The sequence below is a fragment of the Microtus pennsylvanicus genome, chromosome 11 (genome assembly GCF_037038515.1).
Source record: "Microtus pennsylvanicus isolate mMicPen1 chromosome 11, mMicPen1.hap1, whole genome shotgun sequence".
NCBI classification, from domain to species: domain Eukaryota; kingdom Metazoa; phylum Chordata; class Mammalia; order Rodentia; family Cricetidae; genus Microtus; species Microtus pennsylvanicus.
The window spans coordinates 20,320,028-20,336,865 of NC_134589.1; the positions used below are offsets into that span (position 1 = coordinate 20,320,028).

Genomic DNA, 16,838 nt, shown 5'->3' on the forward strand with positions numbered 1-16,838 from the left:
AAACAAGCAAATATCACCATCATCCCAGCATGAAGGAGGTAGAAGCAGGTAGATCTCTGTGAACCCAAGATCAGCTAGGGCTGTAGAGAGGGCTGTCTCGGGGGAAAATAAATAAATAAATAAGTGGATAGATGGATAGATAGATAGATAGATAGATAGATAGATAGATAGATAGATAAAAGGTCCCTAGCCTTTCAGAAGATGGAAACAGAAAGATCAGTAATTCAAGGCCATTTTCCCGTTATGTAGCAGTTTGAGACCAGCCTGACTACATGAGACCAAGTCTCAAGCAACCAGTTCATAGAGGCGAGAGAAAGGAGACAACCACTGAATGAGCATAAGGACTCTTTTCGCCCCCGCAGAGGCTTTTAAGCTCAGGACCCTCCTGGCTCAGCCTCCAGATATCTGGAACTACAGATATGCATTTCCAGAAACTGTACACTCTAAGACAGTGAATTCTGGGGGCCAGAAAGATGGCTCAGTGGCCAAAGGCACTTTCTGTCAAGTTTGGCAACATCAGTATGATATCCACGGCCCACATAGGGGAAGGAGAACTGGCTACTGCAAGTTGTCCTTTGACCTCTGTATGCTGTGACACACATATACACATGACTTTACACACACGTGTGCACACACACACACACAATAATTCATAAACTACATAAACAGAAATTACTGTCTGATAATATGCAAAATAAGACAATGAGAAGGTATGGGGATGTAGTTCAACTGGTAGAGTAATTGCCTAGCATGCATAAGGCCCTAGGTTCAATTCCCAAGACAATATATGGGTGGCATGTGGCTGTAATCTCAGAGCCGGGACTCAGAAGCAGGAGGATGAGGAACTGGAGGCCAGCCTGGACTACATACTAAGCTGAGTCTCAAAAACAAAACAAGTTCTCGCCTGTCATGTGTCACTGAAGCTGCCTCAGACACCAAATGCTTAGTGGAACCCCCGGGGTCTTTAAAAGCCTTTGATGCCTGGAGACCATCCTCAGACACGCTGTTGTAAACATTCTCAGGAGCAGTGCGGGAAGGCACGGTCCCCGATCCTTTCAGTGTGCAGCAAAATGTGAGAGCCAATGCAGCTGAGCAAATGGCGGACGAGCAATTGTTTCTGGAAGCCAAAAGCCAGACCCAGCCAGCTTTGCTCTGACCTCAGAGCAATCAGGCCAGATCAGTCCTTGGCAAAGCAAACAGCTATAGTCATCCCCACTGTTCAGCAAGCCAGACAAACAAATGAGAACATCCCCGCCCACTCCTTCAGGGCCACCGCTCTCTCAGTAAACACGCGGCCGATGAGCAGTCCGTAGTTCTGATGGAGGATGTTCTGCAATGTGTGGCCTCCTCCTTTTGCCCCACACTCTCTTGCTGCCTCCATTTGTTGCCAGGGGACTAATGAGGAGGAAGGATGCCCCTTAGTAACACATGCCTGCAAGGACGATGAGGCTTCTGGGTCCCCCTTCCCAGGACATTTGTGCTTTCAAAGACCCAACTGCTACACTGAGCTAGGGGTCACCAACTATGGCATTTCAGGGACAGAGCCCTGTGCGACGGCTCACTCCTATAATCCCAACGTCCAGAAGGTCAAGGGAGGGGACTGCTTCAAATTGTAGGCTAGCCTCTGCTATATTGTGAATTCTAGCTCAGTCGAGGATACATAGTATGTCCTTATCTCAAAAAACTGGGCCAGTAAGATGATTCAGTAGGCAAAGGAACTTGCTGCCAGGCCTGAGGACCTGAGTTCAATCCTGAGGATCCACAGGGTAGGGGAAAGTCAGCTTCTGCAAGCTGTTCTCAGACCACATGTACCAATACCTACCCACAGAAGGAGTAAGTAAATGTAATTTTGAGTATATATGTGTGAGAGAGACAGGGTCTCACTGTTTAGTCCTGGAACTCACTCTGTAGCCCAGGCTGACCTAGAACTCCAAGATCCACCTGCCTTTGCCTCCCAAGTACTGGGATTAGAGGCGTGAGCACCCATGTCTGGTTAATTTCTTTAATTAATTAATTTTGGGTTTTTTGAGACAGGGTTTCTCTGTAGCTTTGGAGCCTGTCCTGGAGCTAGCTCTTGTAGACCAGGCTGGCCTCGAACTCACAGAGATCCTCCTGCCTCTGCCTTCCGAGTGCTGAGATTAAAGGCATGCACCACCACCGCCCAGCAATTTCTTTAATTTTAAAAACCAAAACCAAAATAGAAGAGTCAGGTATATTGCTCCACCACACCTGGCTGAAGGAAGCCTTTTGTGTTGCTCTGGGTCTTCTCTCTTTTTCTCTCTCTCTTCTTTTCTTCTTTTTAGACAATCTCAGTGGGTTTTTTTCTTTTTGTAAGATTTATTTCATGTTTTGGTTATGTACATATGTATGTGTCTGTGTGTGGACACATGCACATAAAAGTGCAGATACCTTGTAGGGTCCAGAAGAGGGGATCTGATGCCCCTGGAGCTAGAGCTACAGGCAATTGTGAGCTGCCTGACACAGGGACTGGGAACCTAACTCAGGTCCTCTGTAGAACAGCAAACATTGTTCAGAGAATCATCATTGTCTAAAATTTACTGAGCATTTACTATGTGCTGAGAACTGTTCTAAGCTCTGTCTGCATTAATCAGCCTTCTATAATTCCATGATTTGGGAGGCTGAGGTAGGAGGATCATAAATTTCAGGTAAGCTGGGGATAGAGAGGGACAACTTGTCTCAAAAACCAAACTGAAAAACAAGTAACTAACGTTGCCCTAAGGAAATCCTTAAGATTCCTATATTATGTGAGAGACTTCATACTACCAAAGAGAGACAGAGGTGCACTGTAGACATGCAATGTATCTAAGGCCTTCCTGCTAGGATTTAAACTCAGGGTCTCTGGTTTCAGAAGTCAATTCTTTTATTTTGTTTTGCTTTTGGTTTTGGGGGTTTTTTTGTTGTTGTTGTTGTTGTTTGTTTGTTTGTTTTGTTTTTGTTTTTGAGACAGGGTTTCTCTGTAACTTTGGAGCCTGTTCTTGAACTCACTCTTTAGACCAGGCTGTCCTCAAACTCACAGAGATCCACCTGCCTCTGCCTCCCAAGTGCTGGGATTAAAGGTTTGTGCCACCACCGCCCGGCTCAGAATCCCCACTCTTAACCACCATGTGAATGAAACCCAGGAGAGTTGAGCGATGGAGAACTCTAGACAAGGAACGGGGTGGTTGTTTCTACATGGGGCATCATGGATATTTGGAGTGAGATAATTTGTTGTTTAGGTCCATCCCTCCCTCCAATTGCTAAATCCCCGCAGTAATAACCAGGGGGCAGGATTCCAAAACAAACCTCATCTGAAAACCACTGGGATAAATCATCTTTTCCTCTCAGTCTTTTTCTGTTGTGCGTTGGTTGGGAGAAGCACGAATATTTCTACTCTTCTAGTCTGTGAGCCTTTTCAGGACAGTACTAGCTTGTGTCTCTTCCTTTGTCCACAGGGCTTGCCCCATAGACCCCTGCACAACTTTATTCTATTGGTGCTGAGTGTGCCTAAGAGCACGCAGTATTCTCATACTGACTCTTCCTTACCCGGGGCTCAGCTAGGCAGTGACCAAAGGAGGAGGTGCCCACCCAGCCTTTTGTTTTCTGTTCTAGGTTTATATGTGAGAAAGAGTGTGTTCATGCATGTGTGTGTTCTGTTTGCTCATAGTACCTGGACCCAACCAAGAGTCTTGTGTGTGCTCAGCAAGCGTTCCACCCCTGAGCTGCACCCCTAGCCTCTCCAGTCTTAATGAACTGGCATAAGAGGAAGCAGACTATGGCAGGGTTACCTCCGGCGACCCTCACGAGCACACGACAGTTTTCCGTTTCTCATTTAGTCTCCCTAAAAAGCCAACATGGGAAGAAGGAAAAGCAGGGATTCGTAGTGTTTTCTACCAGGAGGGGGGAGAATGTGACACTAACAGTGTTGCAAGGGGACAGGAAATAACTCGGTGGTGCTTGCCACCAAGCCTGACGTCTTCCATCCCCAGATCCCACAGGCTAGGAGAGGGCCCACCCCTGCAAACTGACTTCCGCACGCTCACGTGCACACGTAAGCACAAGCAAAAGTAAGTAAATAAATGTAAAGCCAGGGGGGCTGGAGAGATGGCTCAGCGGTTAAGAACACTGACTGTTCTTCCAGAGGTCCTGAGTTCAATTCCCAGCAACCACATGGTGGCTCACAACCATCTGTAATGAGATCTGGTGCCCTCTTCTGGGATGCAGGTATGCACACAGGCAGAACACTGTATACATAATAAATAAATAAACCAAAAAAAATGTAAAGCCATTCTTTTTTTCCTTCTCCCCCCTTCCTCTGCCATCTCAGACAGGGTTTCTCTGTATAACAATTCTGGCTGTCCTGGAACTCACTCTGTAGACCAGGTTGGCCTCAAACACACAGAGATCCACCTGCCTCTGCCTCCCAAGTGCTGGGATTAAAGGCTTGAGACACCACAGTCAGTACCCTTCTTTAAAAATAATATTTAAAAAAATTTTTTTAAATGTTTTTATGTGTGTGAGCAAAGACCCACATACCTGTACACCAGATGTCACATTCCCTGGAAATTGGAGTTACAGGCAGTTGTGAGCTGCCATGTGGGTGCTGGGAAACCAACCCAGGATCTCTGGAAGAGTATCAAGTACTCTTAACTGATCAGCCATCTCTCCGGCTACTTACTTTTTTGTTGTTTATTTATGTATTTATTTTGGTTTTTCAAGGAGGGTTTCTCTGTATAACAGCCCTAGCTGTCCTGGAACTAGCTTTTGTAGACCAGGCTGACCTTGAACTCATGGAGATCCACCTTCCTCTGCCTCCTGAGTGCTGGGGTTGAAGGCATGAACCACCACCGCCTGTCCTTACTTTTTAATTATTTGAAATATAAGTGTGTCTGTTTCTGCGTATGTGCACATGAGTGCAGATACCCACACCGGCCAGAAGAGGGTATTGGAGTTAGAGTTACAAGCCTTTGCAAGCTGCCTGAGATGGCTTCTGAGAACCAAGTTCTTCCTCTGCAAAAGCAGTACATGTTTTTAACCACTGAACCATCTCTCCAGTCCCATTTTTTTTCTTGCTTTTGATTTTTGTTTTTTAAGATACATGAGACTGCCAGGTAGTGGTGGTGTATGCCTTAATTCCAACACTCAGGAGGCAGAGGCAAGCAAATCTTTGCCAGTTTGAGGCCTATGAGTTCAAGGCCAGCCTGGTCTACAAAGTGAGTTCCAGGATAGCCAGCCAGGGCTGTTACACAGAGAAACCCTGTCTCCAAAAATAAAATTTAAAAAAGATACATGAGGGGCTCGAGAGATGGCTCAGTGGTTAAGAGCACTGACTGCTCTTCCAGAGGCCCTGAGTTCAATTCCCAGCAACCACATGGTGGCTCACAGCCATCTATAATGAGACCTGGCGCCCCCTTCTGGCATGTGGGCACACATGGAAGGAATACTGTACACATAATAAATAAATAAATCTTAAAAAAAAAAAGATACGTGAGCCAGGTTGGGGGTGGTGGTGTTGCACACCTTTAATCCCAGCACTCGGGAGGCAGAGGCAGGCGGATCTCTGTGAGTTTGAGGCCAGCCTGGTCTAAAAGAACTAGTTCCAGGACAGGCTCCAAAGTCCAAAGCTATAGAGAAACCTTGCCTCAAAAAAATTTTTAAAAGTAAATAAAAAGATACATGAGACTTATAACCCAGGCTATCCCTGACCTTGATTACATAGCCCAGAATGATCCTGAACTACTATCCTTCTGCCTCCATCTCCCTAGTAACAGGATTGTAGCCACGCACCACCACACCTAGGTCATATGGTAGTGAGGCTTGAACCCAGGGCCTCATGTATGCTAGACAAGCACTTATGAGCCAAGCCCATCGCCAGCCCACGAAGGACCATTTAATAATCTGTGCATCTATTGCGGGGATGTGTTTTTTGTTTTGTTTGCTTGTTTGTTTTCTGGTTTTTTGAGACAGGGTTTCTCTGTCGCTTTGGTGCCTGTCCCAGAACTAGCTCCTTTTTTTTTTTTTTTTTTTTTTTTTTTTTTTTTTTTGGTTTTTCGAGACAGGGTTTCTCTGTGGTTTTGGAGCCTGTCCTGGAACTAGCTCTTGTAGACCAGGCTGGTCTCGAACTCACAGAGATCCGCCTGCCTCTGCCTCCCGAGTGCTGGGATTAAAGGCATGCGCCACCACCGCCCGGCTGCGGGAATGTGTTTTAAACATCTTAGATGCTTAACTAACTTCCAAGCGTGCTGGGTTTGGGTGCCTGGTTTTAAAAGTAACGCCACACCGTATCCTGATTTGATTTTAATTGTTCAGATAATTCTCCGAAACAGGACTATTGAGTCAGCGGGTGTGAGCCTCTATCTGGCTCTTGGCGTGAAGTTCATGACAACTTTCCAAGAAGTACTGAATAATTTGCGAGGTTTCCCAGCAGCTTAGGATAGCACCTATGTCACCAACATTTTCACTTTTCAGCTGGGTGTGGCGCTACATCCCTGTAATTACACTAACACGGAGACTGGAGCAACCTCACGATCACCCACGGGAGGCAGACCCAGACATCATAGTAACACCCTATCCTAAAAGTGTTTCAGGTCCAGGCCGGAGGGATGGCTCCGTGGTTAAGAGCACTGGCTGCGCTCTCTGAGGACCTGGTTTCAATTCCCAGAACCCTCATGGCAGCTCACACCTATCTGTATCTCCAGGCCCAGGGTTTCTGACACCTCACACAGATATACATGGAAGCAAAACACCAATGATCAGAAAATTTAAAAAAAAAAAAAAAGTATTTCGGGCCTGGCAAAGTATTTCTATCATTAGGTAGAGACGCTTACAGCCAAGCCTGATGACCCTAGTCTGATCCCTATAGCTACATGGTAAAAGACACACACACACACACACACACACACACACACACACACACACGCGCGCGCGTAATTTAAAAATTTTTAATCCCAGCGCTCTGGGGGTGCATAATCCTAGCATTCCAGAGCCCGAGGCAAATGGGACTCCAACTGAAGGCCAGCCAGGTTGCTACACAGCCTGTCACCAAACAAAATAACAACAAATGCAGAGTTTTTAGCCTCCCAAGGATCTAAGTCTACAACCCCCAGGTCACACAACCGGACCTTGCCGGGGATGGGGGTGGGGCTAAGAAAGGGAATCTGCGGTTGGATGCCCCTTCCCGACTTAATCCAAGTGAACAGGAAGACCATTAGGAAGGGGCTCTTTTCTGCTCCCCAGAGGAACCAGTTATACTGCCTGGAAATCCAGTTTTTCCAAAGCATTAGCATAAAAGCACTGGAGAGCGGAGGGAAAGGAGGCCGGCTCTCCCTCGCGAGAAGAAAGGGGGGCTGCGGTGGACAGCGTGGCAGGTGGTGTTTATCTACAATCATGGGCTATTCAACAAACCCCAAAACCGCCTCTTAGATGCAAATTGCTCATCAGAATCCTCACTTAGCCATTCAGCCCGAGAACTGACGGCAGCCACTTAGGGTGCCTCCCTCCTCCGCAAATCAGACTCCAAAAGAGCCCGTGAGGCCTGGAAGCCACACAAAGACAGCTTCCCCCATCCCCGGGCTCAGGAAGGACGTCGCCAGCCCTTAGGTTTGAAGGAGGCAAGCGTGTTTGCTAGAGCAAAATCAGACATTTTTACATAACCTCCGTCTATTTCTCCCTTTATTGGAGATGAAAGAGAAAGTTTTCAACTCCAGACTAAAGCAATCGTCCAACCTTTGTCTGCTGCTAATTCACTGTGAGCAGGAACTCAGGAGCTCAGCCCAGAGCCAGTAACCCAGGAGGCAGGGTCCGCTTGGAAGAGGCCTTTGTTCATCTAACTGTCTTTTAGCGGAAGGTTCCCACTGGGGCAAAAGCCAACACCGTGGAGACAAAGCGCCAGTTAAGCCATCCTGTATTTCTGGGTCATGCCCAGTCATGCATGACCTGCAAGCATCAATTCTGAGGTGGCAAAAGCTATTAAATTAAAACACTATGAGATTAATATGAGATTGTTAAAATGTTTATTATAATCAACGTGTACGGTCATGTGTGCATACATGGGTATATATCGTGGTGGTGAGAGAGGAAGGGCACACGTGCCACGGAGCTCAGAAGAGAACTCCGTGGACCTGGTTCTCTCTCCACCATTACATGAGTCCTATAGCTGGCCTTCCCCTACCTTTACCTACTGAGCCACTGCTTCAGGTCAAGATCGTTTTTTAAATCTATCAAATGAATGAGGCCAGGGCATTGGTTCCATGGGTTAAGTGTTTGCTCTGCAAGCCTGCAGACCGGACTGCAGATCCTCAGTATCCCGGGATGCCCATACTGAGCAAGTGTGACAGCCTGCCTATCATCCCAGCACTCCAGAGGGAGGAAGGAGGGAACCAGGGCCAATTTAGCTAGCGAGAAGAGACAAATCAACAAGCTCTAGGTCAGAGATAGAGACTGCCTCTGTATATAAAGTGGAGGGCTGGAGAGACAGCTCAGGGGTTAAGGACACTGACTGTTCTCTCTCCAGGCTTCAATTCCTAGCACCTATATAGTGGCTCACAACTATCTGTGACTCCAGTTCTAGGGAATCTTGTGCCCAGATGGACATACACACGTATGTAAAGTACTCATATAAATAAATATATGTTACAAAGAGAGAGGGCCTGTTTTCTGTCTCTGCCGCCCAGCTAGCTTGCACCCAAAATTGTATTAATTAAATCACTGCCTGGCCCATTATCTCTAGCCTCTTATTGGCTAACTCTCATATCTTGATTTAACCCATTTCTGTTAATCTGTGTATCACCAGGTTGTGGCTTACTGGGAAAGATTCTGTATGTCTGATTCTGGTGGCTCCATGGCGGCTCTCTGACTCTGCTTTCTTCCTCCCAGAATTCAGTTCTGTCTCCTTCGCCTACCTAAGTTTCGCCCTATCAACTAGGCCAAGACAGTTTCTTTATTCATTATCCAATGAAAGCAACACATGAACAGAAGAACCTCCTACACCATTTCCCCTTTTCCGTTTAAACAAAAAAGAAGGCTTTAACTTTAACATAGTAAAATTACATATAACAAAACAGGTATCAAGTAAGAATTACAGTTACAATATATTTATATCTACTTTATCTTTTATCATACCTAAGGAAAACTATAACTATAACTCTCTATTCTTCAACTCTATCAAAGACTCCAGAAGGATATAATATTACTTATTAAACAGGAAGTATATTGTAAGCAACTTCCAAAATTCTAGAACTGACAAAGACATCTCGCTGCCTGTACAGTCACCCAAAGTTCTTCTGTACTGTTGGGGCATCCATCTTCAGCTTACAGTATACTTCCTGTCAAGTTATCCTTGGCTACACGGGGAATTTGAGGCCAGCCTACACTTCATGAGACTCTGTCTCAAAATACATGCCTACAAAGAAAACTAAATAATTATGACCTTCTTGTCACTGTTGAGGCAGGCTTTTACGACACAGCCCAAACCGGCCTCAAAGCCTTGAGCCTCAGTATTCCAGGTCCTGGGGCTGCAGGTGTGCGTACAGCCATGCTCCACCGGCGATGGTATTTTCTGAAACTCTTTGGTTTATCTCAACAAGCAGTCGAGGTTAAGACCCACTGAACTGAAGGAATTCAGTGGTGATAGATAAGAGGGTAGACCAGAAAGGCTGTGGAGTGTTCCAGCAGGAGCTGGGATCTGAGCCACGTCTTGGAGAATAAGCAGAGAGCAAGAAAGGAATTTGAGCGAGGAAAACAACAGCTATGCACACACTCGGCTGGGCCAAAGACTCATCAAATGAGAAACGTGCTGAGAGTGGCCCCCAACACCAAATAAGGGGTTCTCGTAGACTCGAGTCACAGGGGAATCTGAGATTTGCAGGGAGATAAGAGAAGACAAATGCTTATAGAAATGTTGGTGCAAAAGCCAGGTCACACAGGTTACTAAAGATTTTCTAAACAGGCATGGTGTGGTACAGGCCTGTAATCTCAGCACTTGGGAAGTGAAGGCAGGAAGGTCAATTCAAGGTCATTCTTGCTGCCCAGCCTGAGGACTCGAGTTGGATCCCTATGCCCATATGACGGAAGGAGAGAACCAATTCCCACCAGCTGGTCCTAACTTCTACCTATGTTTGGAGCTGTGTGCACACCTTTAATCCCAGCACTCGGGAGGCAGGAGCAAGTGGGTCTCCGAGTTTGAAGCCAGCCTGGGTTACAGAACAAGTTCCAGGACAGTCAGAGCTTTACGGAAAAAAACCCTGTTTCAAAAAACAAAAACAAGACCATTAAGGGATATTTAAGCAAACTGTGTAAAGTTTTACCTCACTGGCGTAAGGCACCTGATTGGTTTAATAAAGAGCTGAACGGCCAGTAGCTAGGTAGGAGAGGATAGGCGGGACTTCTGGGCAGAGCTAGAACTCTGGGAACAAGAAAGACAGGATTAAGCCAGCCAGACACAGAGGGAGTCAGATGAACAGTGTGGAGGAGAGGTAAGGAGCCCTGCATCCCTCCCCATGACCAAGTATTACCACCTGGGTATTACAGACTATAGGACAGAATATAGATTAATAGAAACAATGTTAATTTAAGTTATAAGAGCCAGTTGGTAGTAAGAATAAACTAAAGGCCAAGCTTTCATAATTACGAATAAGTCTCCATGTCATTATTTGGGGGCTGGGAGTCCAAAGAAAGTCCAACAAGAAAGACTCACTACACAAAACAAAAAGCCACTTTTGTGTGCTGGCACAAGTTTACATACACACACATACACAGATACATGCACAGTAAATAAATCAAAACATTTTAATTGTTTAATTGTTTATTTTATGTGTATATGTTTTTCCTGTATGTCTTTTTTTGTTTTTTGGTTTTTTTTTTCTTTTTTTTTCTTTTCTTTTTTTTTTTTTTGGATTTTCAAGACAGGGTTTCTCTGTGGCTTTGGAGCCTGTCCTGGAACTAGCTCTGTAGACCAGGCTGGTCTCAAACTCACAGAGATCCGCCTTCCTCTGCCTCCCGAGTGCTGGGACTAAAGGCATGCGCCACCACCGCCCGGCTATTTCCTGTATGTCTATGCATCATGTGTATCTCTGGTGCCCTTGGAGATCAGCAGAGAGCATCAGATCCCCTGGAACTGAAGTTATAGACAATTGGGAACTGCCATGTTGGTCTTTGCTCTTAAGTACTGAGCCATCTCTCCACTCCAACAAATATTACATATATATATATATATACATACATATATATATTACATATTTAGGGGTCCATGAGATGCTCAGAGAGTGAACTTCTTGCTTCAAAAAGCTAAAGACCTGAGTTCAACCTCCCTAGCACCCAAACATGGAGAGAGAACAACCCCAAAAAGTTCTGCTCTGACTGTACACCCACACAAAAATCATACGTACACACAGTAATGATAAACACAAGTAAGAGGTGCTGGAGAGATGGCTCATCAGTCAAAAGCATTGCTCTTCTTGCCGAGGACCCAGGTTTGGTTCCTAGCACCCACAAGGCAGCTCACAACTGCCTATAACTCTAGTTCCTGGGATCTGACACCCTCTTCTGGCCCACGCAGACATCAGGCACACGCCTGGTACACTTATGCACATGTAAGAAAACATTCATACACATAAAATATTTTTAAGTAAAAAAAAACTCTTAAAAAGGAGATTGAAAGATTTTCTAAAGCTGTAATAGTTGGTCATGGGGAGGGATGCAGGGCGGTTCCCATGTGGTACTGCTGGGAGTGTAAGTGGGTCGTGCTTCACCGGAAGGCAGGGAAGCCCTGTCTTTAGGGTAGTTTTGAAAACACCAAAGATGCTTCTATGTCCAAAGAGACACAAGCTTGGGCCACAGGACCCAGCTTGGTGTGCTGAGTTAAACCCGAGTTCAGCTCCATCCTGCTCGGCCCACACTGAGCCCATGTGCAGAGAACACCCCTCCCCAGGGTGTAAAGAGGCCAGGCTGGAGGCCAGGTTTGCAGAGTCACCGAGTTGCAGACTATCAGCCTCAGCTATGGGTTACCATGGTGATCTGAATGAGCCAACTCCCAATATTCAGGCATTTAAATCCTTGGTCCCCAGTTGGTAAGGCTGCTAGGAGGTGTGGCTTTGCTGGAGGTGTGTCACTGGAGGGTGGGCTTTGAGGTTTCAAAAGCCTCCTGACATCCTCAGTTCCCCCCCCACACTCCAGATGTGAGCGCTCAGCTTTTCCTGCTGCCCTGCCTGCTTGCCGTCATACTTCCTGGGTGCGGTGGTGATAAGCTTTTACAGTTCTGGAACCAGAAGCCCAAAACAAGCCCGCCCTTGGTCTTGGTGTTTTATCACACTCGAAGCACTTCATTAAATGTGGAGTCTTTTAGGGACCGTACCAGCATGGAGCACTTCACCACGGAGCTACGTGAAGTCGCTCAGAAGTGCTCAAGAAAACAGTCCTGGCCGGGCGGTGGTGGCGCACGCCTTTAATCCCAGCACTCGGGAGGCAGAGGCAGGCGGATCTCTGTGAGTTCGAGGCCAGCCTGGTCTACAAGAGCTAGTTCCAGGACAGGAACCAAAAGCTACAGAGAAACCCTGTCTCAAAAAATCAAAAAAAAAAAAAAAAGAAAAGAAAAAGAAAAAAAAAGAAAACAGTCCTGATCTTTCTCTGTTCTTACAGAGACCCAGGACAGAGTCCATCAGTGGTAACGCCGTCAACCACCCTTGTCGTGGCCGCCCCTTCTGCTGTCGTTCAAGACCCTGTTTTTTGTACGGTGTGAAGGTTCACACCTGTCTGGTTCACACATTCTAGTCCTCTAGAGGCTGAGGTGGGGGATGGGAGGGGGCACGACAATAACGACGACTCTCAGGTGTGGTGGTGCATGCCTGTCGTCCCATCACTTGAAAGATGGAGACAGAAGGGTCATCCCTGGTCACATGATGAGTCTGATGCCAGCCTGGGGTACAGGAACACACTCTCAAAACAACCAAACCTCCTACCCCCCAAAAGACACCAAGAGACACCTCAGTACTTAAAAATCCATCCTTCTTATTCAGAGAACAGAGTTCAGTCCCCGGAACCCTTATTAGGCAGTTCATAACCATCTGGATCTACAGCTCTGGGGGATCCAAAACCTCCAGCCCACAGAGATCCGTCTGCCTCTGCTTCCCATTCTGCCCTGCCCAAAATAAATCTTTTTTTTTTTTTTATTTTGGAGACAGGGTTTCTCCGTAGCTCTTTTTTGGTTCCTGTCCTGGAACTAGCTCTTGTAGACCAGGCTGGCCTCGAACTTACAGAGATCCGCCTGCCTCTGCCTCCTGAGGCTGGGATTAAAGGCGTGCGCCACCATCACCCGGCAATAAATCTTTTTTTTAAGTGGGGTGGGGAGATCCAAAACAATCCAAAGAGCACCACTTTTATTGGCTGGCCCCCAGAGCCATGGATGACAGAACTGGTCTTTTCCTGTCTTGGTAACTACTGTTCCTTTGGCCAGGAACTGATCTGTGTTAGTCACTTTCTGCCACCAAGAAAATCAATTTAAAAGGGAAAGATTTATTCCGGCTGAGAAGTTTCGATCGGTGGTCAGCTATTCTACTGTCTTTAGGCCTATGATGAAGCAGAAACATCATGGCACCATGGTGAAAGGGTATAGCAGAGGAAAATACCTCATGGAACCAGAATGGGACAGAGAGGGCGGGGGGGGGAGAGAAAGGGGTTGGAGTAAGGAGAAAGAATCTAGGACAAGGTAAATCCTTCAAAATCCAGTGACCACTTCCTCCTACTCTACTCTTGTCATCCAATATGAACCCATTGGTTGACTAAGCCACTGATAAACAGAGCCCTCATGGTCCAGTCCCCTCTCAATGACACCAGCTGGGGATCAAGCCTTCACTCAAGGTAAGAACCTTCAGGGAGAACACCTATATGCAAACCACAGCATGACTGAGCCAAAGAGATACCTAACACATGTCTGGTTTAGAACTCAAGAGGTATACCTAGAAGGAATTGTCTCCCACCAAAGAGAGGTTTCCCTAAAGCACAAGCAATCGAAAGCCTTCCGCTCCCTTTCCTGGAAGACGGCTTGCTGTCTGGACTTCAGGTGATGGGGGCTGAGGCTGCATTCTTACAATCCTGAAGAATCTCAGCAATTCTAAGCCCACAGCATCTCGGTTCCCACACCTCACTGAACTGCCGAGCAGGCCCCCTCCCAGACTCCACAGCCAGGGAACGATTAAACAAGCATCTTCACAGGTTAGTCACTTTCTCTTTTAAGGGTTAAGTTCTTTCTCTGAAGCCCAGCCTCTACTGTTTTTAGTGTTTCCTGCCCAGTGTGGCAGTCTTTTGTCCTAGTAATCAGGAGGCAGGTGCAGGTTTGGAAGTTTGAGGACAGCCAGAGCAACAGAGTGAGACCCTGTCTCCAAAATAAAAGTGGGGGGCGGGGAGGAATGAGTTTCATGTAGTCAAGGTTGGCCCTCAACTTGATCTGTAGTCAAGATCAACCTTAAACTCTCGGTTCTCACACCTTCTGAGTGTGGTGATTGCAGGCATGTGCTGCCACAGGTGGTTTAAAAAAAAAAAAAGTTGCCTTGGTCCGAGGTAGGTAGTTTTTGGTCATAGCAGTGAGTTTTTTGCTGTTATTTTGTTTTGAGACAGGGTCTCTCTATTTTATATCTCTGGCTATCCTGGAACTCACTATGTACATCAGGCTGGCCTTGAACTCAGAGATCCACTTGCCTCCCAAGTGTTGGGATTTCAGGTATTACCACCCTCCCAGGAACACACGGGATTTTGTTTTAGGTTCTAGACATTCAGGTGACGGTGTCTGTGAAGCTATAGGACAAGGAGTCAAATTAAACACTTACTCTCGAGAGACAACAGAGCAGACCGAGGAGCTGAAGTCACTGGAGACATCAAAATTTCCCCAAGCCTGTCGGGAATGTTGCCAGCTCTTGGTAGTAGAAATGCTGACTGTATAGCATCCTAAAACCTAGACCCGACAGTTCATTACAGGATCCGCTGCTTGTGGTCTTAACTGTATCAAAGTTCTGGGGCAGCATCCATGAGGTAGCTTCTGTTGGATAACTCTCTGGCTCTCAGAGGGACCCTGTAGCTTCAAAGCATGAAGTGCAGCTTCTCCTCACATATTTTTGCCTGAAATTTCCCCCGGCTTACATGTTCACCACTGTCAAGCACTAGGCTAGCTGTCCACCTTCAAATAAAACCTGGATAGAGATAAATGGTTACCATGACTGCTTGCACCAATCGTTACTCAGTTACTGGCACCAAGGAGAGACTGCCTTCCCTGAGCAGGAAGAGAAAATGAGCCTGGCATGGCAGCACAAGTCCTTAAACCCAGCACTCGGGAGGCAGACACAGGCGGATCTCTGAGTCTGAGGTGTACAGAGCAAGTTCCAAGCGACCAGAGCTACACATAGTGAGACACACTGTGAGTCTCCCAAAATCAAAAATCGGAAGAAAAAGGAGGAGAGGAGTGTTGAATTGGCAGCCACCTGTGTGGGCTGCTTCCTGAGGGAGGACGTGGGAAAGGAAAGGAGCGGCACAGGGAGAGATACGGGCAGGGAAAGAAGGGACAGAATCACAGACGCACTCCAGAAAGGGGCCAAGCAAAGAACTTCCGGACTGGAGAAATAGACAGCACAGCTTCAAATCTTACAGGAATACCTACAGACGGAAAGAAGGAGGGAGGGAGGGAGGGAGGGAGGGAGGGAGGGAGGGAGGGAGGGAGGGAGGGAGGGAGGGAGAAATAACGCAACCAGGAAGGGGTCAGCTAGAAAAAGTCATTTCCATTCTGCCTTCCTCCAGGAAGGGATTTTAGTTGCTCATCTGGTGGCAAAATAAAAATATACAGAAACAAATCTCACAAGGACTTCAGACAGCTGAGGTCGATCCTGGAGAACAGTAGCTCGGCAAGTGTTAGCAAGAACGAAAAAACATTTAAGCCGGGCGAACAGGGTGAGTGGGAGGTGTAGGGGTGTGTGTGTGCATGTGTGTGTGTGTGTGCATGTGTGTGTGTGTGTTTATGTGTGTGTGCGTGTATGTGTTTATATGTGTGTGTTTATGTGTGTCTGTGTGTGCACGTGTGTATGTGTGTGTGCGTGTATGTGTATGTGTTTATATGTGTGTGTTTATGTGTGTGTCTGTGTGTGTGTGCTGAGCACAGAGCCTTCCAGAATCAAACTATAGCTAGAATGAAGCTAAGTTGGAAGTGTCCTCTTCTGAATATTCATTGGGAAGTTTCTTGCCAGCCAGAGAGGGAGCCATGAGACAGAAGAGCCCCTCCCACCAGGCTCCGTGATTAATTCTCAATCCCCTTGGGGTTTGATATAAAAAAAGAGACTAATCACTCTCTCTCACCATCTGGACAATTATGGTCTTCCCATCAGCTGGTACAAAATAAGGGGTTTGTGACACTTTGGGGGGAGCCCTGCCCCCATCACATCTGGGCCTTAATCTCTTGAATTAGCCAAATCAAGGCAAGTTTGGAAATGTATTGTGAGCTGAGTGATGGAATAAATAGCCCACCGCCAGGCTGCACTCCAAGTCTCCTCACCTCCGCCATAGCGGCCAGACGGGCTCTGCACGTGACTGGTAGGGAGACAGAAGGGTGGCTGCATACAGTAAGGCTACAGCAAGATGTCCATCTGCTGTCTACCCTGGGCCCAGGAGAGCAAAGGGATAGCTCAGGTTGCACCGAGGGAGGCTGGACGCGGGGAGGAACGATACCAGGACGCTGAAATGTTAGGGCCCCTCTGTGTCCCTCCTTCCTGGCACTGACTGCACAGGTCTGAAACCCTTTGGAACTCTGCTCTATGGATTGTGCATCGCTTGAGGACAAGGACCAGATGTGGCTTTCCAACACCCTTCCA

General features: G+C 46.9%; 1 protein-coding gene across 1 annotated transcript in view; it reads right to left on the reverse strand.

Moving 5' to 3' along the window:
• The window catches only part of LOC142831546 (rho GTPase-activating protein 27-like), a 54,429-nt gene extending 37,898 nt beyond the window's left edge, over positions 1 to 16,531 (reverse strand). Inside the window, 1 exon segment of the mRNA XM_075941772.1 lies at positions 16,523 to 16,531. Within this exon segment, the coding sequence (XP_075797887.1) occupies positions 16,523 to 16,531 (9 nt within the window).
• Positions 16,532 to 16,838: the final 307 nt, after the last annotated feature.